The sequence below is a fragment of the Bos grunniens genome, chromosome 5, assembly GCF_055505025.1.
Source record: "Bos grunniens cultivar Pamir isolate PY7600 chromosome 5, Bosgru_T2T1.0, whole genome shotgun sequence".
Taxonomy (NCBI): domain Eukaryota; kingdom Metazoa; phylum Chordata; class Mammalia; order Artiodactyla; family Bovidae; genus Bos; species Bos grunniens.
Window position 1 is genome coordinate 65469675 of NC_141169.1, and position 27328 is coordinate 65497002.

The 27328-nt window shown below is 39.6% G+C and overlaps 1 protein-coding gene across 9 annotated transcripts in view; it reads left to right on the top strand.

The window, feature by feature from the left end:
* Window positions 1-2040: 2040 nt before the first annotated feature.
* The window catches only part of GAS2L3 (growth arrest specific 2 like 3), a 37567-nt gene continuing 12279 nt past the window's right edge, over window positions 2041-27328 (top strand). The window contains exons 1-6 of one of the 9 annotated variants that reach the window (XM_086400880.1): window positions 2042-2680; window positions 3660-3797; window positions 16344-16445; window positions 16975-17022; window positions 23004-23172; window positions 24551-24666. In XM_086400880.1, coding sequence (XP_086257006.1) covers window positions 16999-17022; window positions 23004-23172; window positions 24551-24666 — 309 coding nt within the window. In that variant the 5' untranslated portion in view covers window positions 2042-2680; window positions 3660-3797; window positions 16344-16445; window positions 16975-16998. Of the gene's footprint in view, window positions 2681-2715; window positions 3271-3659; window positions 3802-15885; window positions 16064-16343; window positions 16446-16974; window positions 17023-23003; window positions 23173-24550; window positions 24667-27328 lie in introns of those variants that run through there. The other 8 variants (XM_086400881.1, XM_086400882.1, XM_086400883.1 and 5 more) reach the window with 8 other exon arrangements.

A 27328-nucleotide genomic window follows, 5' to 3' on the forward strand; every position in this document is an offset into this window, starting at 1 on the left:
GACTCACCAAACAAAATCTGTGTGACACAATTTACTTATTCTTAAGGTTCTGGAAAGCAGTGTGCGTATTTTGATATTTGGGTTCAACAAATCCAACATAAAATCAGAATTCCACTCAAAGTTTGGCTGAAAATGGTATGACAAATTGCCCCTTTAGTTTTAAATAGAAACACTATAAAACTGGTTCCCAACCTTTTTGACACTAGGGACTGGTTACATGGAAGACAGTTCTTCCATGGACCAGAGTGTGTGTGTGTGTGGTGGTGGGGTTGGGGGTGCTGGTTTCAGGATGATTCAAGTGCATTACATTTATTGTGTACTTTATTTCAATTATTATTACATCAGTTCTACCTCAGTTAATCAGGTATTAGATTCCAGAGTTTGGGGACCCCTGCTATAAAACATAGGTTGATTTGAACACCAGATCCTGTGAAAATGGATCTACTGCAGTCATGGACAGCAAAGGGTTCTGGTAAAGACACCAGTAAAAAAGGAGCAACCACTCTTGGGTTCATTTAAGCGATTCAACGATCACTTAAATGTCAACTTTTTGATGACATCTTTACCGGGCTAACCCAGAAGGTAAGCTCTGCAAGAGCAGGACCCCACTGCTTAGGATGGAGTCTGGTACAGAACAAGTGCTTAAGTGTGTTTGTTATATTGACTTCTCAAATCTCTATCTCTTGCACGAACCACTTTAACCAGCTTCAGACCTAATTTTCCAACCATATCTTCTGAACACCTCAACGTGCACATTCCCCTCACATTTCAAAGTGAACACGACTTCACACCAAAATGCATTATTCTTCCCCCAGCGTTGTTCTGTGTTCCTTAGATTGGCATCACTGTCACAAGATACGAAGTCCAGATAAATCAGCCTTTTAAATATCTCCAGACATCTCTTTCTCACTATCCCTTCTGAGCTAGTTTAAGTAATTAGAATCTTTTACTTTTTAGAATTGCTGCCAATCTTACTACTGTCTCCAAAACCCTCAAAAATATTTTCCCCCCTAAAACACAAATCAATCACAATTGCTTGCAAGAAAGAATCTAAATTCTGTAGTATCTACAAAGGTTTCCTCTGTGCTTACTCCTCCAGCCTGATGTATCAATACCTCTAAATCCCTAAACTTGTCATTCAGAACTACAATTCCCAGGGCATTCCAGATGTTCTCACATCCCTGGAAGCTTATTCTCTCTGCCTAGAAAGCTCTTCTCACTCCTAATTATCCTCTCCTTTGGTAGTCCCTATTTGTCCTTCAAAATTCAAGTCTTTTCAAGGCTCTGACCATCACCCTTCAACACTGTAGGTGTTTCCTCTTTCACAGATTCTGATTTCCAGAGTCTTTATCACGTTGCTGAGCACTTTCAAGGTAAAGACTTTTCTCTTTTTAGTCTTTCAGCAAGCAACAGTACCTCTTCATTGTTTTTTTTTTTGTTGTTGTTGTTGATAAGTGAATGAAGGAATAAATGTTAAAGAGCATCTGCTGCTACTGCTGCTAAGTCGCTACAGTTGTGTCCGACTCCGTGCGACCCCATAGAGGGCAACCCACAGGCTCCTCCCCTGGGATTCTCCAGGCAAGAATACTGGAGTGGGTTGCCATTTCCTTCTCCAATGCACGCATGCATGCTAAGTCGCTTCAGTCGTGTCTGACTCTGTGAGACCCCATGGACAGCAGCCCACCAGGCTCCTCTGTCCACAGGATCCTCCAGGCAAGAATACTGGAGTGGGCTGCCATTTCCTTCTCCAGCTAAAGAGTATCATTCCTGGTCAATTCCACTCTTTACAGATGGGAAACTGAGACCCAGAAAGGCGACATAATTTGACAAAATAAAGCTGAGAGAAAGGGCCTGGCTTTCCAGGCTTTCGGCTCTGACTTTATCCCATATTAAGCGACTTAGCAGCAGCAGCAGCAAGCCATGCTTAGTGATCAGAGACCTATTTTTTTTATTACATTCAAGACCAGTCTCCACTTTACCTCAACCCTCCTATTTCTCATTGTGTTGCGGTCAAATCCTTCTCCCGCCCCTCCCCCACGCCCTACTCTGGTGTTTCCCGAAGGAACAGCCAACATCCTCTTTCTGCTTTCAGTTGTGGCCTGGAACTGCAGGGTTTCTCTCCCTCTCCCCCAACCCCTCACAAGGATGACAGTTTGTATCCGGAAACGACAGCGCCTTCAATACAGTGAAATATCGGATTTAGGATTGGGAGGGGCTCTTAACAGATCAGGATAAAACTCAGGCAACTCTGAGCAACACTCCAGGTTGCTTCGAGAAGAGACTGATTCACCTCTCCTGCTAATCTGGACAAATACGGTTATTGTTGTCGCTGAGGGGCCAGATGAAAGGACGTGCCCTGTGACCAAGCCATTTTCTGTGAGAAGAGCGACTCTGCCGCCAGACTTGTGTGACCCTAGGCAGAGGAAACAGACTAGTCCCTTGATCCAGACGCACGCAGGTCTCGTGCTCCCTAGAGGCCTGGAGGCGGGGCGGGGCCTCCAGCCACCGCCCCTCTCCGCCTCCTTCGAAACAGGCCGCGGCGATTGGTTCCTTCAAAACGGGCCGCGGCGAACCCTGAGCCTGAGGCAGCCGCGGCGGCGGTTGGGTAGGGGCGTGCCGGCCAGGCACAGATTGAGCGAGATGTTGCCCAGCAAGAAGTGACCGTCCTGCGCCTGTGCGGGTGAGTACTTCTTTGTTTGACGTTCTCTTTTCCTCGCGAACTCTTACTTGCCTTCTTGGGGCTGCGGTGCCTCAACTGGCATTGGAAGAGGCCTCGCGCTCAGCCCACTCAAAGGGTTGATTCGGTAGGGGCTCCGAGCTGCGGGATTCAAGTTGATGTGCGATTGGTCCACTCGGGGAGTCGCGTGCGCTGATTGGTTCCTGGGGCCGTCAAGATGAAGCAAGTCCCTGCCTTCTGCCCACCCAGGTTTGGTGCAGGGGCCACAGGTGTGCTGGGGCGGCAGGTGTGCTAGGCGGGAGACGAGGTAATCACTCGCTGCCGCTCTGCTTTAGAATCCAGGAAGAGATCGGAGTCTGAAATTTAGCCTCTCCAGAGGCACCTTTGTTTCCAAGCACCTAGCTTATATAGGGTCACTTAATTCCTCGGTGTTACCCCTGGGAAGAACTGATGTAGTCACTGACCTTGGAAGGGAAATTGCAGATAGTTATTTTGCCATCCGGCAGAGGGAAAAGTTATCTGTTTGTTCCCTCCGGTCCACGCAAGGATCATGTCGCCGAGATGAACGGAAAGAGGGGACGTACCTCAAGGCTGTGAGCGCTGGTTTTCCCACCCGCACGTTTCGGTTTGAAGGGCTGCGTTGCGGGGAGGTTTGTAGATTGCCTTGGAAGTCGAAGGAAAATATTGGAGCCTGTGCTTGCCATTCAGTCGCTCCTGGTTCCTAACTAATCTCTTCGAACCGCAGGATTGAGTCTTACTGATTTAGAGTGCTTCGTGCAACGTCTGTTAGAAAAGCTGGTCAGTTCTTATTAAGTGAAGAGATGTTTCTTTGCCGGCCCTGTCTAGGTCAGAGTTTGGGTTTAGCTTCGTTTGTGTGAAGAGTGTTAATACCTACTCTCTCAGAAGATAAGCGTGTTGTGAACTGTCTGATCTCCTCAGTTGGCACTTAAATAATTAGGAATTGGCATTCTCGCCACCTCAGATTCCCTTTAGGAGGAGATTGGAATGGTTTTGAATGAAGAAGTGGAAACTGGTGGTAGTCGTCTGGTGTAGATCCCGATACGTGTCTGTCTGACTCATCTGTTTCAAAACCTCATTACAAACCAACGGACTTTGCGTGGTAGGTCTGTCTGCTATTTCCACTTTAATGAATTATAAATAATGTTTCTTTTTATGTGTTTCTAAGTGTGGGGGCTCTGAAGTCACACTTTACTATGTGTGTGACCTTAGGCAAGTTATTTAATCTTTCTAAGTCTATATTTTGTGCTGTGTAAACAAAGGTTAATATTAAGTAGTTGCTACCTTATTGCTGTGACGTTTGTGAAGATCAAATGAAATAATCCATGTAACTAGTTTAGTACATTACCTGACACATAACTAGCATTATTTCTGTGCTGCTGGGCAGAGAGGAGCAAAAGGTGAAGGCAGTACCAGAGGTAGTGGTATTAATATTTATCATTCATTGATTAAGTTTGTACATGTAAAGTACTCATTATTGTTTATCAGTATGAGATGGTTGGATGGCATCACTGACTCAGTGGACATGAGTTTGAGTAAACTTAGGGAGACAGTGAAGGACAGGGAAGCCTGGCTGGCTGCAGTCCATGGGGTCGCCAAGAGATGGACATGACTGAGGGACTGATCAACAAGGACAACAACTGTTTATCAAATGCATTATTACCTAGCATGTACCAGGTCCTGTTCTAGATGCTTTACTTATATATTGTTAAACCTGTTAGTAATCCTGCAGCGTCACTGGTGTTTTCTCCATTTTATAGATGAGGAAACTGAAGCCCAGAGAAAGAAATGAAGCTACTGAGGTTCACCCAGAATTCAGTCTAGACTGTCTCACTCCAATGTCCAGCCCCTTTTTTTAATCACACTACTCTTGCATTTATATACCCAGATTTAAGCTTCTTTGCACAAAGTTGTTTGTATGGCCCAGGTTCATTTTTCCCATGGGTTTCAGTTCATTTTGCCTACTTCATTAAAAAATAGTGGTAAGTAATTTGTGATGGTGAATCAAAGTGTGTGATAAAGGAATAATGTCAACAGTATACTGCTATTACTAAAAAACAAAATGAGTCCAATGACGTTTGGAGACTTGGTCGGTTTAAAAGTAATGTTTCCTAATTTATATTTTCCCATTCAGTTTTTTCGTATTTACTGTACTTTTTATTAAGCAGCACTCTTTTTGTTTTTTTCTCTGTCAATTTCAATTTAAGTTTGGAGATAATGAAAGTTCAGTTATTTCAGTAATTGTTTTTCAAGCTGACTGTTGTGAGGAAAGTAAGGGGTTAAGGTTAATGCATACATACTGTAAACTGGCTGTACTTCTGTGTGGGTGTGTTTTACTTTCTTCCTATTATTTGTTTCTCCCTCTACTTTGTTATTTTTTAAATTCTTAATGAAACTTGAAGTGTACATAGTATTTGAGAGAATAGGAAACTTGAGTCTGTCAGTCAGTTGTCTCACTTTGAATTTCCCTGTTTTAATTGAAATGTAACTACCATAGAGAAATGCCTCAGAAGTAATGTTTACAAGATGCAGCCAATAATTATAATTGTTATCTCTTCAGTGTTTCTCCTTCTAAAAACTCAAAAAGTTTTCTCATATTGCATTGTTACAAAATAGGGGTTTTAACAGAAAGTTGCTATGTATCTTGTCAATGAATTACCAATTTTCAAAGAACTAAAATATGATGAAATGTAGCAGATACACTAAATGCAGTTTCATTTTTACTGCTGTAAGGGTCTTTTACAATATTATGACCATCAGTCAAATGTTAGATATTGCTGAAGTGCTGACTGGTAGAGATTTCTACCTCCTCTCACAAAAACAAACTTTTCTGTAAGAAAGTATAAGCTATGGTGAAGGGCTCACTTTACATAGAATTTTAAATATTGTGACTTTTGTTTTTCTTTGGATGACTTGTTAATGTTTTTGATTGCCAAAATAAAATTGGCTGTTGAAAAAAATTACTTAACTTTGTTCAGGAATTTTTTTCTCTCACCCTCACACAGTTTAGAAAACACTGTGACCAGAGTAACATAATTAAGTACTGTCCTGCAGATTGCTTTTGGTTGCATGACATATAATGGACATCTTTTCATATCAATACAAACAGTTCTTATTCTTTCAAGTGGCCGAATGAATCCACTGTATGAATGTCCTGTATGTTATTTTAGAGGTTTCCTGTTAATAGACATTTAATGTTGTTTTACATTTCTTTATGTGGAAACAGTGTCAGAGTTTATTTTTTGGGGCTCCAAAATCACTGCAGATGGTGACTGCAACCATGAAATTAAAAGACACTTACTCCTTGGAAGGAAAGTTATGACCAACCTAGATAGCATATTCAAAAGCAGAGACATTACTATGCCAGCAAAGGTTCGTCTAGTCAAGGCTATGGTTTTTCCTGTGGTCATGTATGGATGTGAGAGTTGGACTGTGAAGAAGGCTGAGCGCCGAAGAATTGATGCTTTGGAACTGTGGTGTTGGAGAAGACTCTTGAGAGCCCCTTGGACTGCAAGGAGATCCAACCAGTCCATTCTGAAGGAGATCAGCCCTGGGAGTTCTTTGTAAGGAATGATGCTAAAGCTGAAACTCCAGTACTTTGGCCACCTCATGCGAAGAGTTGACTCATTGGAAAAGACTCTGATGTTGGGAGGGATTGGGGACAGGAGGAGAAGGGGACGCCAGAGGATGAGATGGCTGGATGGCATCACAGACTCGATGGACGTGAGTCTGGGTGAACTCCGGGAGTTGGTGATGGACAAGAAGGCCTGGCGTGCTGTGATTCATGGGGTCACAATGAGTTGGACACGACTGAGTGACTGAACTGAGCTGAACTGATGTTAGTGTATATGCATGTTTTCCATTGTATACATATGCCTGCAATATGGGAGACCTGGGTTCGATCCCTGGGTCGGGAAGATCCCCTGGAGAAGGAGATGGCAACCCACTCCAGTATTCTTGCCTGGAAAATTCCATGGACGGAGGGGTCTGGCAGGTGACAGTCCATGGGATTGCGAAGGGTCAGACAAGACTGAGCGACTTCACTTTTCACTTTCATGTTTTCCATTGATTCTTTTAGTCTGTCATATATAAAGGTGAACTGATTTTAAGTTTTGTGTTTTTTTTTTAAACATTTCTTGGCTCCTTCCTCTCAAAGCCAGCAGTGTGACAATCTTTCTCCACCTCTATTCTCACATCCCCTTCTCTGGCTCTGACCTTTCTGCCTCCCACTTATAAGAATTTTTGTTATTATAATGGGCTCACCAGGAAAACCTCCCATTTTCTTAGGCCCTTAATTTACTCAATCAGCAGGGTCCATTTTGCTCATGAAAACAGTATATTCACAGGTTTGGGGGTTATTACATAGATGTCTTTGGGGTTCATTATCCTGTCTGCTGCAAATGGAGTTTATTTAAAAGATGTAATAAAAATGTACTTATCCAGTAGGACAGCCATATGAATTCCTGAGTAGTATATTGACCCCAGAGCCCTTGCCTGTTGGCACAGCTCTTCTGACCTGTTCATTTGGATCCTCTGCTAAATGTACACCAGATTTAGTCTTTTTTTTTTTTTCAGTGATTTTCTGTCAGGTAGCTCACTTGACCTGCTGGTACCTTGACTAGTAACTACTTCACATATTTCTCCTTGGACATGTATGATGGGAGGCAAGATTATTTATCAGTTCAGGTCCCATAATAAACAAAAATGAAAAATAATAAATAATACCCCCAAAAGTTTCCTGTTAGATACTTGTTTGCTGTGTGTCGGCTTCCAAGACTTGCACCACATTTTACCTATCTGGTTTTTCCTAGAGATGTTCACACATCCATCTTCCACTGCAAGTGTTTTCCTAAACTTTCAGCTTGAATACTTCTCTCAACACTACTTCCAGTAGCAATCCTGTAATAGACTTGCCTCCCTGGCAGCTCACATGGTAAAGAATCTGCCTACAGTACAGGAGACCCAGGTTCAATGCCCAGAGGTCTAGAAGATTCCCCTGGAGAAGGAAATGGCTACCAACTCCAGTTCTTGCCTGGAGAATTCCATGGACAGAATTAAGTATATACTATTTCTTCATTATTTCTGTACATTGCTTGACCAAGTTGCGACCCTATGGACTTAATTCTGTCCATGGAATTCTCCAGGCAAGAACTGGAGTATAAAACACTGTATAAATAAGGAATTGGGAGAAATGCTAGGTGAATTCAAGAGCTACAGATATAAGCAGAATTAATTTAGGCCAATCAGGAAGGGCTCCTGGGAGAAGGTAAATCAGAAGAGTTGTAAACCTGGAATAATCTAGATGAGGACTCTGTCCCTCCTGTTGACTCTTTTTTTCCTGTTTAAATGTTGGATTTTCTCAGGACTTGTTCTAGGCCCTAATCACTGTTTTCTCCATTTTTTTTTTTTCCAGAAAGGTCTCACTCTTTCTAGCGGCTTTATCTCCCAAGGATTGCTGACAATTTCTGTCTCCTCCCAAACTTTCCAACTGCCAACTGCCAAAATGACATTTTGGCTTGAATGTCTTTAAAGGCGTCTCAAATGAAACATGACCAAAACACAGCGCTTTTGCCATCTCTGCTGGGTTCCCTGCTTCAGTCTGTTCAGATGCCCATCATCCTCATCTCACTAAACACTGCCATCATCTATTTGCTCAGTTGCTTAAACCAGAAAACCTGGAGTCGTTCCTGACAATTCACTCTGCGCCCACATCCTTTGCCTTCACCCTCCATCTCTAACCGTTATCAAGTCTTGATTCTTAACTCCAAAATAGATGTCGGATCCATCCAGTTCTCTCTGGTTGAGACGTTACCAGCGTCCCTCCTCAGTCATCATCATTTGTCGCTGAACTACTGCGGTGGGTCCACTCCTCTTCCCCTTCCAGGCTGTTCTCCATCTCATCTCCTACGTGCTCAGTGTCCTTTGCTCTCCCACCACTCCTCTCTGCTTCTCCTTCTCTCACTGAAGCCACTGATTGTTTTTCCCACATCTCTACCCACCTGTCCTTCTGTTTCCTTCCCCCTTTTCTCTGTTAAACCCGTCACTATTTTGCTCCCATGTCTCCCGCCCCGCTGCAGGAGATCTGGTAAAACTATGAATTACATTATGTCTTTCCTTTGGTTAAAACTCTTCCATGGCTTCCTACTGCACTTAGAATAAAATCCAATTTCCTCAACTTGGCTTTGTGTGGTGGGGTTACTGCCTGACTTTGCAGCCCTATCCTAAGGCACACATGCTCCACGCTTCAGTCATACTGGCTTCTTTCAGTCCTCAGAATGCACCAAATGCTCTCTGTTCAGAGTCTTTGTAAAAAGTATTCTCTATGCATAGAACTTTTCCTCTTCTCTCTCCCTGGCTGATTCCCACCATTCTTCAAGTTCATGTTTTTCCTCTGGCAAAACCATTACTATATCACTCAGTCTGAGTCTTTAAAGTAGGCCCCTGCTGTTCTCTCTCTGTTCTTTCCTCCAAAGCAATTATCATGATTTAACATTGTATATTCGTCTGTGTATTCACTAATGTACACAAACGAATGCAGTGGCTCCATGAGAGCATCACTGCGTCTCTTGCCTGGGGTGCCTAGTTTAATGAAGGGTGTGAGTAAATACTTGGGTAAATGAAGGAATGGCCATGCTTGGATGAACATGTAGTCTGAACTGTGATGGAGCCACAGAAATGAGCAAAACTGGTAGAGAGGATGCTGAGGAGACAGCTTGAGTGGAGCAAAGAGCCTCTTTGTGACACACCGGAAGACTTATTCTAGCAATAGACTTGTAGGTCACAAATCCATATTTGAGTATACTCCCAATTAAGTTGTTGGTCTTTTAGAGTTTTTAATGTTTATTTATGGGCTTCCCTTGTGGCTCAGCTGGTAAAGAATCTGCCTGCAATGCGAGAGACCTGGGTTCGATCCCTGGGTTGGAATGATCCCCTGGAGAAGAGGAAGACTACCCACTCCAGTATTCTGGCCTGGAAAGTTCCATAGACTGTATATAGTCCATTGGTTCACAAAGAGTCGTTCGTTTAACTGTATTACAATATGTTGTAAATTTTTTATGTTAGAAAAAAGAAGCTTTCCAAATTACATTTAATGATTTCTCAGTATTTTATCTCTTTTTAATTTGATGAATTATGTTAAGTGCACTATAATTATGTTTCATCATGGTATCATCACAACAACTCACTTGTTAAGTGTCAGTATGTGTCAGGTACTTTATTTGTATCACCTCATTTAATCTTTACATGAAGCAGACAAGGGAGGTGGTGGTATCCCATTTACAAATGAGAACATGGATTCAGAGAAGTTAACTACCCTAAAGTAAAAAAGAAAGTGAAGTTACTCGGTCGTGTTCAACTCTTTGCCACCCCATGGACGGTAGCCCTACCAGGCTCCTCTATCCATGGGATTTTCCAGACAAGAGTCCGGGAGTGGGTTACCTTTTTTTTCTCCAGGGGATCTTCCCAACCCAGGGATCGAACCCAGGTCTCCTGCATTGCAGGCAGACACTTTACTGTCTGAGCCACCAGGGAAGCTAACTAACTATCCCAAGATCATCTGAAATTCAAACCAGATGGATCTGCTACTTTCTACTACCCCAATGGTGCCTTTATGGTGACTTATTTTATACATTAAAAAACATGAACTGTGTTCTGTATGAATTTGTTGTTCATTCGCTAAGTCCTATCTGACTCAACGTGACTCTATGAACTGCAGAACGCAAGGCTCCTCTGTCCTCTACTATCTTGGAGTTTGCTCAGATTCATGTCCATTGAGTTAATGGTGCTATCTAACCATCTCATCCTCTGCCTTCTCCAAAATGATCCCTTCTCCTTTTGCCTTCAGTCTTCCATAGCATCAGGGTCTTTTCCAATGTGTTGGCTCTTCTCATCAGGTGGTCAAAGTATTGGAGCTTCAGCTTCAGCATTAGTCCTTACAATGAATATTCAGTGTCGATTTCCTTTAGGATTGACTGGTTTGATCTCCTTGCTGTCCGAGGGACTCTCAAAATCTTCTCCAGCGCCACAATTCAAAAGCATCAATTCTCTGGCGCTCAGCCTTCTTTTTGGTCCAGCTCTCACATCTATGCTGCTGCTGCTGCTGCTGCTGCTAAGTCACTTCAGTCGTGTCCAACCCTGTGTGACCCCAGAGACGGCAGCCCACGAGGCTCCCCTGTCCCTGGGATTCTCCAGGCAAGAACACTGGAGTGGGTTGCCATTTCCTTCTCCAATGCATGAGAGTGAAAAGTGAAAGTGAAGTTGCTCAGTCGTGTCCAACTCCTAGCGACCTCATGGACTGCAGCCTACCAGGCTCCTCCATCCATGGGATTTTCCAGGCAAGAGTACTGGAGTGGGGTGCCATTGCCTTCTCCGTCTCACATCCATACATGACTGTAAAAACTGTGGACCTTTGTCGGCAAAGTGATGTCTCTGCTTTTTAATACACTCTCTACGTTTGTCATAGTTTTCCTTCCAAGGAGCAAGTGTCTTTTAATTTCATGGCTGCAGCCTCCATCTACAGTGATTTTGGAGCTCAAGAAAATAAAATCTGTCACTGTTTCCACTTTTTCCCCTATTTGCCATGAAGCAGTGTGACCAGATACCATGACCTTAGTTTTTTTTAGTGTTGTGTTTCAAGTCAACTTTTTCACCCTCTTCCTTTACCCTCATCAAGAAGTTCTTTAGTTCCTCTTCACTTTCTGCTATTAGAGTAGTATCATCTGTATGTCTGAGGTTGTTGTTATTCCACCCAGCAATCTTGATTCCAGCTTGTGGTTTATCCAGCCTGGCATTTCACATGATGTACTCTGCATATAGATTAAATAAGCACGGTGACAATATACAGCTTTGTTGTACTCCTTTCCCAGTTTTGAGCTAGTCATTCCGTGTCCAATTCTAACTGTTGCTTCTTGACCCACATACAGATTTCTCAGGAAACAGGTAAGGTAGACTGGTACTCCCATCTCTTGTTGTGCATGGTCAAAGGCTTTAGTTAATGAAGCAGAAGTAGATGTTTTTCTGAGATTCCTTTGCTTTTCCCATGATTAAAAAAAATGTTGGCAATTTGATCTCTGGTTCCTCTGCCTCTTTGGAACCCAGCTTGTACATCTTCAAGTTCTCAGTTCACATACTGCTGAAGCCTCTAGCATGAGGAATTTTGAGCATAACCTTGCTAGCATGTGAAATGAGCACAATTGTAGTTGGAACATTCTTTGGCATTGCCCTTCTTTGGGATTGGAATGAAAACTGACCTTTTCCAATCCTGTGGCCACTGCTGAGTTTTCAAAATTTGCTGGCATATTGAGTGTAGCACTTTAACAGCATTATCTTTTAGGATTTGAAATAGCTCAGCTGGAATTGTCACCTCCACTAACTTTATTCAAAGTAATGCTTCCTAAGGCCCACTTGACTTCACATTCCAGGATGTCTGGCTCTAGGTGAGTGACCACACCATCGTGGTTATTTGGGCATTAAGACCTTTTTTGTATAGTTCTTCTGTGTATTCTTGCCACCTCTTCTTATCTCTTTTGCTTCTGTTAGGTCCTTACTGTTTCTGCCCTTTATTGTGCCCATCTTTCCATGAAATGTTCCCTTGATATCTTTCCATGAAATATTCCCTTGATATCTTCAGTTTTGTTGAGATTTCTAGTCTTTCCCATTCTATTGTTTTCCTCTGTTTTGAATTGTTGATTTATGTAGGCTTTTTTTTTTTTTAAATAATGTTTCCTTGCTGTTCTCTGGAACTTTGCATTCACCTGGATTTATATTTCCCTTTTGCCCTTGCCTTTAGTTTCTCTTCTTAGCTATTTGTAAAGCCGCCTCAGACAACCACTTTGCCTCCTTGCGTTTCTTTTTCTTGGGGATAGTTTTGGTCACCACCTTCTGTACAATGTAATGAACCTCTGTCCATAGGTCTTCAGGCACTCTGTCTACCAGATCTAATCCCTTGAATCTATTTGTCGCTTTCCCTGTATAATCATAATGGATTTAATTTAAGTCATACCTGAATGATCTAGTGGTTTTCCCTACTTTGTTCAGTTTAAGCCTGAGTTTTGCAATAAGAAGCTCATGTTCTGAGACACAGTCCACTCCAGGTCTTTTTTTTTTTTTCTCACTGTATAGAACTTCTCCATCTTCAGCTGCAAAAAATACAATCAATCTGATTTTGGTGTTGACCATCTGGTGATGTCCATGTATAGAGTCTTCTCTTGTATTGTTGGAAAAGGGTGTTTGCTATGACCAGTGTGCTCTCTTGACAAAACTGTTGGCCTTTGTCTTGCTTCATTTTGTACTCCAGAAAACCAACATTTGCCTGTTATTCTATGTACCTCTTGACTTCCTACTTTTGCATTCCAATCCCCTATGATGAAAAGGACATCTTTCTTTGGTGTTCTAAAAGGTTTTATAGTCTTCATACAACCAATCAATGTTAGCTTCTTCAGCATCAGTGGTTGAAGCGCATAGACTTGTGTTACTATGATGTTGAATGGTTTGCCTTGAAAGTGAACTGAGATCATTCTGTTATTTTTGAGGTTGCACCCAAGTACTGCATTTTGGACTCTTTTATTGACTATGAGGACTAATCCATTTCTTCTAAGGGATTCTTGCCCACAGTAGTAGATACAATGGTCATCTAAATTAAATTTGCCCATTCCTGTCTAATTTAGTTCACTGATTCCTGAGATGTTTAGTCTTGCCATTTCGTGTTTGACCACATCCAATTTACCTTGTATCATGGACCTAACTTTGCATGATCCTGTGCAGTATTGTTCTTTACCATATCAGACTTTACTTTCACCACCAGGCATATCCACTGAGCATAAAATGAGCACATAATGCATATAAACTGAGCATTGTTTTCACTTTGGCCCCACCATTTCATTCTTTCTGGAGCTATTTGTAATTGCCCTCTGGTCTTCCCCAGTAGTATATTGGACACCTTCCAACCTGGGGCCTCATTTTCTGGTGTCATATCTTTTTGTCTTTTTATACTGTTTGTGAGGTTCTCATGGCAAGAATACTGAAGTGGGTTACCATTTCCTCCTTCAGAGTACCACGATTTGTCAGAACTCTGCACTATGACCCGTCTGTCTTGGGTGGCCTTGCATGGCATGGCTCATAGTTTCGTTGAATTACGCAAGCCCCTTCACTACGACAAGGCTGTGATCCATGAAAGGGATGGTGTGAATATAGCATTTCTATTTTCTCTTCTAGGCAACTAAGAAATATTTAACTCAGAATTTTAAAGCTGAGAAGATAGTTTTTTTATTCCCGTGAACAAATCAGGATATTTTCTTCAACTATTTTTCCAAATGAAGCATTAAAAATGATGAAATGTTTTTTGACACACAGAAGGGAGTACCAAGTAATGTAAGAACACTTGTGTCCTCACCACTTCTCCTGAATGAGAATCTTGTTGGTACCGTTGCCTCTGTGCATTCCATCCCAATCTCACGTTCCTTCCCTCCTCAGCAGTGACCACTGTGCCAACCTGGGCATTTATCATATCCCTGCAGCTTGTGTGTCTTGGCAGTTATCTGTCAGCTGGGTGCTATCGGTGTGTTGCAGTGGCAGTTAATGTTATTTTTCTGAGGAATCTTACTTTATTTCTTTGCTTTTTGGCCATTATTTTACAAATCGGCTCCTGTTTTGTTCCAGGACTGAGCCATGCCACTTGCGCTCTCCCCACCATATTTTATTAATATAATGTGATTAGGAATTAAAATGTACTCGGTTTTGGAGCCTACAGCTGTGGAACAAAGGAGCAGCTCCACAGGCTGGCATTTTTTTTTTTTAATTCCCATTATGATCTGAAGTCAAATTGGTATAAAGAGCCTTACCATAAATAATCTTAAGGATCTCATGGCTGAAACTATTTCTGAGGGTTGTTGTTCAGTCAGTAAGTCATGTCCAACTCTTTTGTGACCCCATGGGCGAAGTGGACTAGGTCCAAATTCAGTTCAAGTTTCAGGTAGATGAGCTTATTATGTGCTTCTAACATTTTCTCCAGATTTAAAAAATTGAGCATGGTATGCCTCACTTGTGGTTTGTCTTGTTGAAGACTTGCATTAGCAAATAGTCTGGCCTTGGTCACATGAGAGCTTCCCACTGCCACCCCCCCCCCACCCCCTCCAGATCTAAAGGAAAAGACTTCCTCAAGATGGCACAGAATTAAAATAGTCTTCTCCAAAAAGACAGACAAAAAACAGAAACCAAAAAGGCCAGTAAGTTGCTAATTAAGATGCAGCTCCAAAGTGAAGAGTTGCTGATTCAGTGTAATTAGTTTATGTGGGAAAAAAATGTAGAGACTGAGACTTTTAGGGAAAGATAGATAAGAGGAAAGTAGGTAATAAGCTGAGTAAGCAGCAAGAATTGCAGTTGTGATGCAGGTTAGGGACTGGGCTAGCAGTAGACAAGAAGCTGCTTTGGGATTGTATACTTGAGACAAAAATGGCTTAGAAAGAGAATGGCTCGAAAATATTAAATCACTGGCTCTTAGTATCTGGAACACGGTGAATACTCTGGAGTTAATTGATGATTCACTGATAGAGTCTCATCAACTAATAAATGTTTTCCAGTAAGAGCATATATTTGTGTACATGATAGTTTTCCACATATGAAGATGTGTTATAACTTATCTGAGTAACATTTATTAAATAACTACTTTTAAAAGGTAATCAAGATGGTTGTCCTTTTGTCATCTTTAAAGTAGTTCTATGAGATAAGGGTGATGTGGGAAAATATATATATGTACGTGTATATATATTATATTTAAATAGACTCTGCTAAAGTTCAGTGACTGAAGGTTGTGCACAAATTCTTCATTTCTTTCATAAAACTAATTTTGTCGAATTTTCCGTGAAAAGTGCAACTGCTAAACATTCTTGTGATAGCTTCTTTGTGACTGTGTCACTGTTCTTGATTTGCACACGCCTTATAATTTAAGCCTTCTTTTGTTTGGGGTTGGCAGTTCCAACTGTTCAAGCTCTTGTCTGATTATGTGGGACTCCTTATTTTAATAGGAGCAGCTTCTCTGCTGCATTTTTAAAAAATGGTCTCGAAAGCTTCTTACTGTGGATCTTTGTTAGGGACAAAGGATTATTTATGCTAAAGGAAAATGTATTCCCCACTGAATTAGCTCGTGGGAAGCATAACAAGCTCATTAGTAATGCTCAATTGTACTTTGGCCTTTTGCTAGGGTAGAGAGAAGGAAAAATGATATCAGGAACATTCTGCTGTTCTTTGACTTCTTACAAAACCAACGTGATGTGTAACATCAGACTTTTCAGATAGGTTTAGCTCCATTTCAGCTTTGGTACCAGAAGTGTTCCTGAGAGGAAAGTGGAATGTGTAGTGGTCACCGTGCCTGAGGTATGTTTGGCATGACTTAGGGGAAGAAAGTCACTTTTCCTGGGAAATGGATAACATTATAGCCATGAGCCATTTCCTATTTTTTTCTAAGAATGTTTTAATGGTGGTTTACAATTAAAAAATAGACCAGTATATTATGCTGCTCTCAGCAATCTAAAAATTCTAGGTTTTATATAGTCTATATTATTCTGAATGTTTTCAAACTCTTTTTTTCCTCTGAAAATATATTAAAGAATTGTATTAATCTAACTTAATTAAAGTTGTATTTTTTTTCTTGTAGATTTCAAGAATAGTACTTGAGAGTTTGAATTCCTGTTCCTTTTGGGTTTTTGGCTTTAACACCTCGTGGAGAAAATAACTTATGAAAAATTATTATAGAAAGGTATTGAGTGTTGTTTCATAGTTAAAATTGATATTTTTTCTTTTTTACTTTATCGTATGGTAGAAGAGGCTTATGGTTTAGCCTCTTGTGAATTTATACGAAGTTTAGATAAACTTACATGATCTCTTTGTAAAGATCAGATGAAAGATACTTTCAGTATCAGTCATTGTGATGTTTGTATTATACTTACAGTGTCTTCACAGGGAGAAATTCTGGGGCATTTTTCATTTAAAACTAAGTTTTATTGTTAATTTTATTTTACTAGGCAGATGCTTTAAGAGTTTCTTTGATATTAGTGCCAGAAACTACATGTTAAAGTGTTTCAGGTTTTCCTTTTTCAAATGAGGAGTACTTTTATGAAGAAGCTAGGAGTATGATTGAATTCTCCTATCATCAAATAACTCCAAATAGAAGAAAAAGTATTAGGTTTTCTGTCAAATAGAATAAAGCAGATTCCTTATAAGTTGAGGGTTTGGGGGAATGGAAAAGCTACCATTGTGTTAATATTAATGTTTTGTTTTATTTTCAGAACAGCAGTGTCATTTCAGTATAGATGACCATGCTGCCTGCAATTCAAGTAAGTGGTTTCCTTGGGAAAATATGTATTTGAATTAATGAGATCAATGTAACAAGATTGCAATAATTAGTAGAGTTATCACAATTTTTTTTATTGTACTAGTTTTTTAAGCATCAAATTTAATAACAGAAATACTCTATTTTTACTTTCTAGTTCTAAAAAGACTTTAAGCATTCATTAATACTGCATATTTGTAAGAATCAAAAGTACCTTTAGGATTGGTGAGTTCATCTTAATTATACTACCCAAGGAAAAGAATTAGAATATTTTGTGATTTTCTTCTCATTAGAATTTAGGATGTGTTTGTAGTTAAAAGAACGTTCAATGAAAACAAATGAAAGTTTTTAATTTTAGATAATTGTACATGTGTCCTTTAATGCCTGTAAGTAACATGGTATTAAAACTTAAAATTTAAAGTGTGGATTTTTTTAGTTAGTTTTTTGGTGAGGAGAAGCAAGATGGAAATAATGAGATAAACCAGAATCATCTTGCATTTGAATTTGAATGATTTCCAGAGTTAGTACTTATTCTTATATCCTTTAAAGTTTTCTTTCTTTTGATATACATAGAACATGACTGAATTTTAACTTAAAACTGCCTGGAAGGTCTACTTAGAAAGATGCAAGCAACTGATAATAAAGTTTGCCCTGAAAAGTGAGAATTGTAGCGTCAATCAGATTCCATGTCTGATTTTAGTTCTGCCACTCTATGAGGTTCTGGCAAGTTATTTTACCTCTCTGAGTTCCTACTTCCTTGCCTCTAAGGTGAGGATAATAGCATTTATTTTTTAGGTAGTTGTGAGGAATCAGTGAGATATCATGAGCAAGATGTGTCCTGGAATGTGTTACATACTAGGCACTTAAGAAGTTTGGTTGTATCATTGGTACAACAAAATTACCCAAATGTAAAACTGGAGATTATACCTGTGTCATGAGAGTCTTTTTTTTTTTTTAATTAAAAAAGACGACATCAAGATAACAGTGGGTGATAGCCTAGAGAAGATAATTTATCAAATGGTTAAGAACAACTCAGGCTGTGTTGTTGCTTTCTCTCCTCCTGTGCTGTGCAGCTCTGTCTTCCAACTCTACTAGTAAACACTTTCATAGTGTTTTCCTTTTGGGCTTCCCTGATAACTCAGTTGGTAAAGAATCCACCTGCAATGCAGGAGACCCTAGTTCGATTCCTGGGTCAGGAAGATACCCTGGAGAAGGGATAGGCTACCCACTCCAGTATTCTTGGGCTTCCCTTGTGGCTCAGCTGGTAAAGAATCTGCCTGCAATGCGGGAGATTCTTGGGTTGGGAAGATCTCCTGGAGAAGGGAAAGGCTACCCACTCCAGTATTCTAGCCTGGAGAATTCCATGGAATGTACAATCCATGGGGTCACAGAGTCAGACACGAATGAGCGACTTTCACTTCCCTTTGGGACTTGGCAGTTTATGGCAGTCTCCCAAAAGGTCTTATTTGGGTCCTCTCTAATCCACATTGAGTATGCTCAGAACTTCTTATTTCTAAAAACCATTTTTATCTGAGTATTTACATCTGTCTGTTTTTAACCAGGTCTCTGCATGTCATCAGTTTGATGTTGATTATGTTTTCTTCCTTATTGAGTGCTTTTTATCATTGCACATTGACCATATTTTTCTCATTTCCATCCTGCTGGCCATTAATACTTTCTTGATGAATTTTTTTTTTTCACAGTGTTTTCGTGTAGTTCCATGAACCTTTCTCTCATCTAGATTACACAGATCCACCTCTAGTGATTCTTTTTCAAGAGTACTCTTGGCATCCCTCATGGAAGTTTTTGCTTCTTTCCCTGGTGAATGTGAGAACTTCCTAGGATTTTCACCTCTTTGCTAATTAGACTTTATTATTCCTAAATGCCTTGCAGAGAGGAGGCACCCAGTAGACAGCTGTTTTCAATTTGTTTCTTATTCACTTAATTCATGAAGGTCTTCCTTGCCCCTTTTTATGTCCATGGTTCTGATTAGTAAATAAACTTACAGTCTAAAAATCAGTGAACTATAGCTCCTAATCTTTTTTGGGTCCTAGTCCCTTTTGGGAGAAGGCAATGGCAACCCACTCTAGTACTCTTGCCTGGAAAATCCCATGGACGGAGGAGCCTGGTAGGCTGCGGTCCATGGGGTCGCTAAGAATCGAACACAACTGAGCAACTTCACTTTCACTTTTCACTTTCATGCATTGGAGAAGGAAATGGCAACCCACTCCAGTACTCTTGCCGGGAGAATCCCAGGGTCGGCGGAGCCTGGTGGGCTGCTGTCTATGGGATCGCATAGAATCGGACACCACTGAAGTGACTTAGCTGCAGCAGCAGCAGCAGCAGCAGCAGCAGTCCCTTTTGAAAACCTGACAAAAACTATGAACTCTCTCTCAGAAAAGGATTGTTTGTACATAGGATTAAATTTTTGCCTAAATGTCAGTTAGGTTAAATCAGTAAGTTGTGTACTGATTCAAGTTCTTCTGTAGACGGCCTATGGTTAGGAATCTTTGCAATATGACAGTTTTCAGCATGTTTGAGGACAATCTTTATACATGCAGACTTTGTTGTTAACATCTAACTTTTAGCAACATTGATATGCCAATTGATTTACAATGTTGTGTTGGTTTTTGCTGTACAACAATGTGAATCAGTCGTAATTATATATATCCCCTCCCTCTAAAGTCTCCCTCTCCTCCCCACCAATCCCACCCCTCTAGGTCATCATAGAGCACCAGGCTGGGCTCCCTGTGTTATACAGAAGCTCCCCACCATCTGTTTTACACGTGATAGTGTACAGATGTCAGTGCTGCTGTTTCAGCTCAGCCCACCCTCACCTTCCCTGGCTGTGTCCATAGGTCTGTTCTCTACTAGGTTCATCAGCACTATCTTTTCCCCCTAGATTCCATATATATGCATTAATATATGATACTTGTTTTTCTCTGACTTACTTCGTCTGTGTAAGAGGCTCTAGGTTTACCCACCTCACTGCAACTGACTCAAATTCATTCCTTTTTATCAACCCAGGTTTTTATAGTTTTCTGTTTGCAATAATAGGAATATTCAAGTACTCGTCTCCCTAATATGGCAAGAAATTAAGAATGACTTTTGTTAATTTTAACTTCTCCATTTTTGCACATGATTTTTTCGAGACCACCTTCCTAGCTAATACCCATTTTTCTTTGACAAACATTCACATCTTCTCTGACTTTTGTCAGCTCAGTTGAACGACAAATAACATTGTATTGACTATAAAATACCATTGATTGTAAGATGCATCTTGATTTTGATGGTGCAAAAAGTCATTTGCTAGTATCCCTCAGTTTTTCAGCTAATATTTTTGGTTGCATATCATGTGCTAGGTCTTATACTGAATCCTGGGATTACAAACAGAAACAAGATGTGCTTATGAAGGGAAGATTTAGATATTAAATTGCTGCTATACTCCCTTTGAAATAATTCTAAGAGAATTTGGGGAAATAAACAAAATCTTTTTCCTAAAACTTTATAGGATCCTCATGTATTTTCCTGAACCACTGCCGCTCAAATAATTTTGTTTGTCTTTGGGTACTTTTAAGTTTTGCGACTCCTGCTTGCCTCTGGTGGTATATATTCCTTGTCTTTCTTTGCCTTTGGAATTTTTAAAAAATGTGTTTATTTCTTACTACAGCAGATTGGAATGGGCTCTTTTTTTTCCTCCAGGTTTGTCTAGACTAACAATGGTGTTGATATAGTTTTTAATTTGATATAGTTAAGACTTGCCTCAAATAAACTTCAGTGAGTTTAATATATTTTAGGAAATTATCTGCTTTTAAAAATCAAGAAAGAACTAGATTCCCTTGATGTTACCTATATTTATGCCTCTTTTTTAGAAAACTTAAAAAATTTTTTACTTAAAAGCAATCACAGACCTACAACTAATTGTTAAGTGCTGAACCATTTGAAAATAGGTTGCAGATCTTGTGCCCCCTTACTTCCAAACCTCAGTAGTATATTTCTCATGTGCAAGGACTTCCTGCTGTAAAACCACCATGAAATCATCAGAGTCAGGATGTTGACTGACTTGGTGCAGTTGGTGCAGTACCGCCGTCTAATATTCAGACCACTTTCAAATATTGCCAGTTGTCCAGTAGTGTCCAGTTCAGAATCACATGTTGCGTTTAGTTGTGTCCCTTCTTCTCTATCAGTCCAGAGCAGTATCTCAGTCTTTGCTTTAATGACCTTGACACTTTTGAATATTATAGACCAATTATTTTGTAGAATGTCCCTCAATTTAGATTTACCTGATATTTCTCGTGATTAGATTGAGGTTATGCATCCTGGCAGGAATATCACAGAGGGATGCTGTTTCATCTCACTACATCCCATCAAGTGGCATACGATTTTGATTTGTCCCATTATTGATCATATTCACTTGTGTCACTTAGTTAAGTTGCTGCCTGATAAGTTTCTAACTGTGAAATTACTCTTTCTTTCTTTGTAATAAGTATTTCTGTGGAAGTTCTTTGAAACTATATGAAAATCTCATCCCTCATCAGAATTCCAGTTTATTCATTTATTTGTATCTGTGTGAACTCAGAGTTGTCCATTTTGTTCAGTATAATTCCCTTACATCATTATTTTGATGCTCAAATAGTTCTTAATTTAGCCAGCAGAAGTCCCTTCAAGTTGACTTCTGGGTCCTTTTGCATGTCTCCATCATTCTTTAAGTGCTTCTTTGCTTTCTGGTAAAAGATACTCCATTCATACACCATAGAGTTCATTCTAATTTACTCTCAGTCCATAGTTATACCTCTCTTTTTTGGCAGGAAGAAACCTGGCTCCAACTTGATAAATCCTCATGTCTCCCATCGTTACTGCCACCTTTCCCTAAGTTGATGCCCCTCTTGGCTCAGCTGGGTTCTGACACCCTGCACTGGGACGTTCCCCCACTGTCCCCAGTGGACACCCTCCTTACCTTGCCTGGGGTCTGACCCTGTGCTTGGGGCTTTACCCATGTGTAGTAGATACCCTGTCACCTCACTCGAGCTGTGATCCTCTGTTTCTCCCCTCCTGTGAGAACTCCTTCACCACTTGGACTCTGATACCCTTTCCTCAATTGAAATTTAGCACAGTCTTTTCTCTCAATAATTCTATATTAAAAGTACATCTAATTGTATTTTAAAATTTGCAAGTGTTGGTTTGATAGCATGTTTATGTCAGTTTTTATTTTAAACCAGGGGTTGACCAGTTAGTAAATATTTTTGACTTCGTGAGTTGGTAGGTAGAATTGAAGCTATTATGTAGGTGCTTATATAACTACCATTTTAAAATGTAAAAATCATTTTTAGCTTGTGGGCCTTGAAATAGCAGGTGATGGACCAGATTATATAGGTTTTTTAGGTAACACTGTTGTTAGGATTTAAAGTTTATAAAATGCCATCTGTGCACTCATTCATTTATTTGTCCATTATTCAACAAATATTCTTAGGCCCACAAGTGTGTTAGTCGCTCAGTCATGTCCAATTCTTTACGACCCCATGGACTGCAGCCTGCCAGGTTCCTCTGTCCATAGAATTCTCCAGGCAAGACTTCCCTTCTCCAGGGGATCTTCCCAACCCAGAGATCAAACTCAGGTCTTCTACATTCTACAAAGATGTATTATTAACTCAATTTACAACCAAGATGCTGAGACTCTGGTCAGGTAACTTGTTAAACTTACTCAGCTAACAAGTGAAAGAAAAATAATTATGTGTTAACTTTTATCCCTTTGATTTGACAGTAGAATCCATTAGTTAGAGATTCATTTACATTTGTCACAGAATTAAATATGGAAAGTAAGTCAAGTATCTAGACTAATAGTTTGCTTCTAGTTTGTTAACTTTCTCTGAGCTGCTGCAGCTCTGTATACATGTATATTAAATATAGTCTATGATTCATTATTTAAATAAACATTGGAATCCTGACTTTTAACCAGTTGCACCAATTGGTTGATGTTTTCTCTAGGTGTGGTTTGGAGAAGACCTGCCTCTAAGTCCACGGAGTCCTCTGACCCCCAGACATGGGCCAGGTTTGGCTGATGTTTGTCAGTATGATGAGTGGATAGCTGTGAGGCATGAGGCCACCCTGTTGCCCATGCAAGAAGACCTGTCAATCTGGTTAAATGGTTTATTAGGTAAGGCTTTCAAAGATACTCAGAATTATGTTGTCTTACCCAGTAAATGTTTATTGAGAATCTTACTCTTTGTCAAGGAATCATTGTTCCAGAGGTTGGGGATCCTCTAGTGAAGGAAATATTTGATGTCCTTATTTTCACCAAACTTACATTCTATTTTACAGAAGACATTCTGGTTCACTCTGACCCCCAGGGCTTGAATAGTAAGCAAGTTTGAGGCTTAATGGTAGAGGTCAAGTAGTAAAAGCTGTGAATAATCAATGTTTTCATTTTTAATATTAAAAAAAATTTAAGTGTATTGGTCTAATTTGGGAGTCTATATTTCATTGATTTTTTTCCTCCTTAAACTTGTGTAAAGCATGAGATTCTGGGTGGAATATATGCTGTAATTAAAATGATTTCTGTTTCCCTGGTGGCTCAGCTGGTGAAGAATCCAGCTGTAATGTGGGAGACCTGAGTTTGATCCCTAGGTTGGGAAGATCTCCTGAAGAAGGGAACGGCTACCCACTCCAGTATTCTGGCCTGGAGAATTCCATGGACTGTACCATCCATGGGTTTGCAAAGAGCTGGACACAACTGAGCAACTTTGACTTCACTTCTGTTTCTGAAGCTCTGAGGGGCACGGGGATATGAAAGTCAGGAGGAAGTGTTGGGATGGGGAATACATGGCATCTTACTTCTTTACACAGAGGGTGTGAGTGCTCTGAACTTTACCCCCGGGGGCAGGGGGTGGGGGAAATCTCTTTTAAATAACAGAATTTTGTGTAGCCTTCCAAAGTTTTCATGAAAAGGTATACATACATCTCATCTATGGTCTTTCAAGATTATTAAACATACACTAAACATTCAATCTAAAGATCTCATATCAGTTTGAAGATTTGGATAATTTTTTTGAAGTTTATTATGTAATAATGCTTCCCAAAAGAGGATTTTAGAGGTGGAAAGCTGGTATTTCCTGAATGCTTGTTATGTTGCTGTTTCATTTTTAAATTGCAACAAAGTCCATCTTATAGAGAATCTTTCCTGTGCATGCAGCTGTAATGTGCAGTGAATCAAAACTGAATAGTGAATATTGAAATATAAAACACTTCAATGTTTTTAAATGAAATACAGTAGATGTCATTTTATTTTTTCTGTGCTTCTATACCACAGATATTTTTGTTTCATTCGACTTTCACTTAATTTGAAAGATAATTCACTTATCTGCTGTTTTAACTGTAATGTCTAAGAGTGAATACCTTGGGTCTGATCTAGTGTTTGTCTAGTGTTTCAGCTATAATCTGATTACATTTAATTAAATTTTAAAAATAAAATTAATTAAATAAATGTTTGAATTTACCATTTTTGGAAGAATCTTAGCTTTGAAATATGTTCTTAGGTATTGAAGTTAAGGCCGAAAGGCTACTGGAAGAACTTGATAATGGAGTGCTGTTATGCCAACTGATTGATGTTCTTCAAAACATGGTGAAAACATGCAACTCTGAAGAACCTGTGGTAAGAAAATGTTTGACAGTAGTGATTTTGTACTTTGGTACATATTGATTTGTTTATGGACACTTTTTATTTCTACAAGATTATAAACTTCCACCTCAACTATATGTAAATCTTGGATAATTTACTTAATATTTTTGAGCATCCGAAAAAAAATTCTCACTTGTAAAATGGAGATATTAACATTTACTTTATAGAATATAGTTTCGAGGAGTCAGCAAAATTAAATGAGATAGTATAGAGATAGTGGTTAGCTTAGTGCCTGGTGTATAGTAAATATGCAATAGCTAGCTCCGCCTGAGAATAACAGTACCTTCCTTATAGGATTACTGTAAGAGTTAAATGAAAAAAGAGGTTATGATGGTTCCTGGCACACAGTTAAGAGCTATCGTCGTCATCATCTTTTTATTCCTTATATACTATCTTGGTGGTAAATTCTATAAGTATTGGTTGAATGAATAAACTTTTCTTAGACAGTTTTCCTCCATTGACCATGAGGTTGTGATTTGAAGTAGATAAGGTTTCCTCTCTTTTTATCAAATACGGATGTTTTCATTCATGGGATGTGACGTTTGTGAGTGTGGGTTCTAAGCATGAGCCTAGTGCTGGTAGAAATATAAAGTAGAACCATCTTTCTGGGAGAAAATAGGTAATATATATCACCTTGAAAATAAAGCATATTGTTTGCTATGTAACATAATTCTAATTCCAGGAATTTATTCTAAAAAAATAACCACAAATTCACAGGAACTATTGTGCAAAAAAAATTTAAGAACAACCTAAATGCTCTTCAGTAAAGAAGTTGTTTAAAATTAATTATGGTACCTAAATAGTAGAATATTATCTGTTCATTAGAAATGACTATTTACCCTCAAGGATGCCTGCAACCTGTCATTAAGTGTGCATATGCGCTTACACAAATCAGACTTCAGAACAGTGTGTTCATGCAGCAGTATGTAGGGATACATATGCTTGTGTACAGAGATGTCTTACTGAAATGTGCATGAGATTTCAGTTGCTACTAACCATCTTTGAATTTGGCAGTGTTGTTTGACTTTTTAATATACATATATAATTAGAAAAACTCAGAAAGTTATTTTAACTCTGGAAAATAATAGCAACAGGAAGGAAATATAAGGAACTGGTAATAGTGGTTATCTCCAGGGAGTGGAAGGAAGTGAGGGGTAGCGGTGGCAGAAAGACATACCCTACTATGCCTGCTGCATTTGAAAAAACCTTATACATGAATTTCTTATTTCAAGTAAAAATTTAAGACAAAACTAGAAACTGCTCAGCATCAGCAGGATTATTTGGTCCAGATAGTAAAAGTAAAAACATAGGATTCTGTACAACTTAGATCATCGATTTTCAAAGATCTTGAATTAAGAATGGGCTACTATTTCATTGGTGAAGTTCTCCTCAAGAAACTCAGAACTGTATTTGTAAATCTGCAAATAAGGAAGTAAGCAAAAATATGTCAGTCTGTAAACCTTTAACAGCAATAATTTTGTGTTTGTATTTATGTTTGAGGAGATGTACTATAAAGATGTGCTTTGGAATTCTCATGTCATTCTTAAAACCTTCTAGAACTAACACCCCAAAAGATGTCCTTTTCATTATAGGAGACTGGAACGCAAAAGTAAGAAGTCAAGAAACACCTGGAGTAACAGGAAAATTTGGCCTTGGAGCACGGAATGAGAAGGGCAAAGGCTCATAGAGTTTGCCAAGAGAATGCTCAGGTCATGGCAAACAACCTCTTCCAACAACACCAGAGAAGACTCTACACATGGACATCACCAGATGGTCAACACCGAAATCAGATTGATTATATTCTTTGCAGCCAAAGATGGAGAAGCTCTGTACAGTCAGCAAAAACAAGACCTGTAGCTGACTGTGGCTCATATCATGAACTTCTTATGAACTCCTTATTGCCAAATTCAAACTTAAATTGAAGAAAGTAGGGAAAACCACTAGACCATTCAGGTATGACCTGAATCAAATCCGTTATGATTGTACAGTGGAAGTGACAAATAGATTCAGGGCATTAGATCTGATAGAGTGCCTGAAGAACTATGGACGGAGGTTCATGACATTGTTCAAGAGGCAGTGATCAAGACCATCCCCAAGAAAAAGAAATGCAGCAAGGCAAAATGGTTGTCTGAGGAGGCCTTACAAACAGCTATGAAAAGAAGAGAAGCAAAAGGCAAAGGAGAAAAGAAAAGATATACACATTTGAATGCAGAGCTCCAAAAAATAGCAAGGAGAGATAAGACTTCCTCAGTGATCAATGCAAAGAAATAGAGGAAAACAATAGAATGGTAAAGACTAGAAATCTCTTGAAGAAAATTAGAAATGCCAAGGGAACTTTTCATGCAAAGATGGGCACAATAAAGGACAGAGATGGTATGGATCTAACAAAAGCAGAAGAGATTAAGAAGAGGTGGCAAGAATACACAGAAGAACTATACAAAAGAGATCTTCATGACCCAGATAATCACCATGGGTGATCACTCACCTAGAGCCAGACATCCTGGAATGTGAAGTCAAGTGGGCCTTAGGAACCATCACAATGAACAAAGCTAATGGAGGTGATGGAATTCTAGTTGAGCTATTTCAAATCCTGGAAGATGATGCTGTGAAAGTGCTGCACTCAATATGCCAGCAA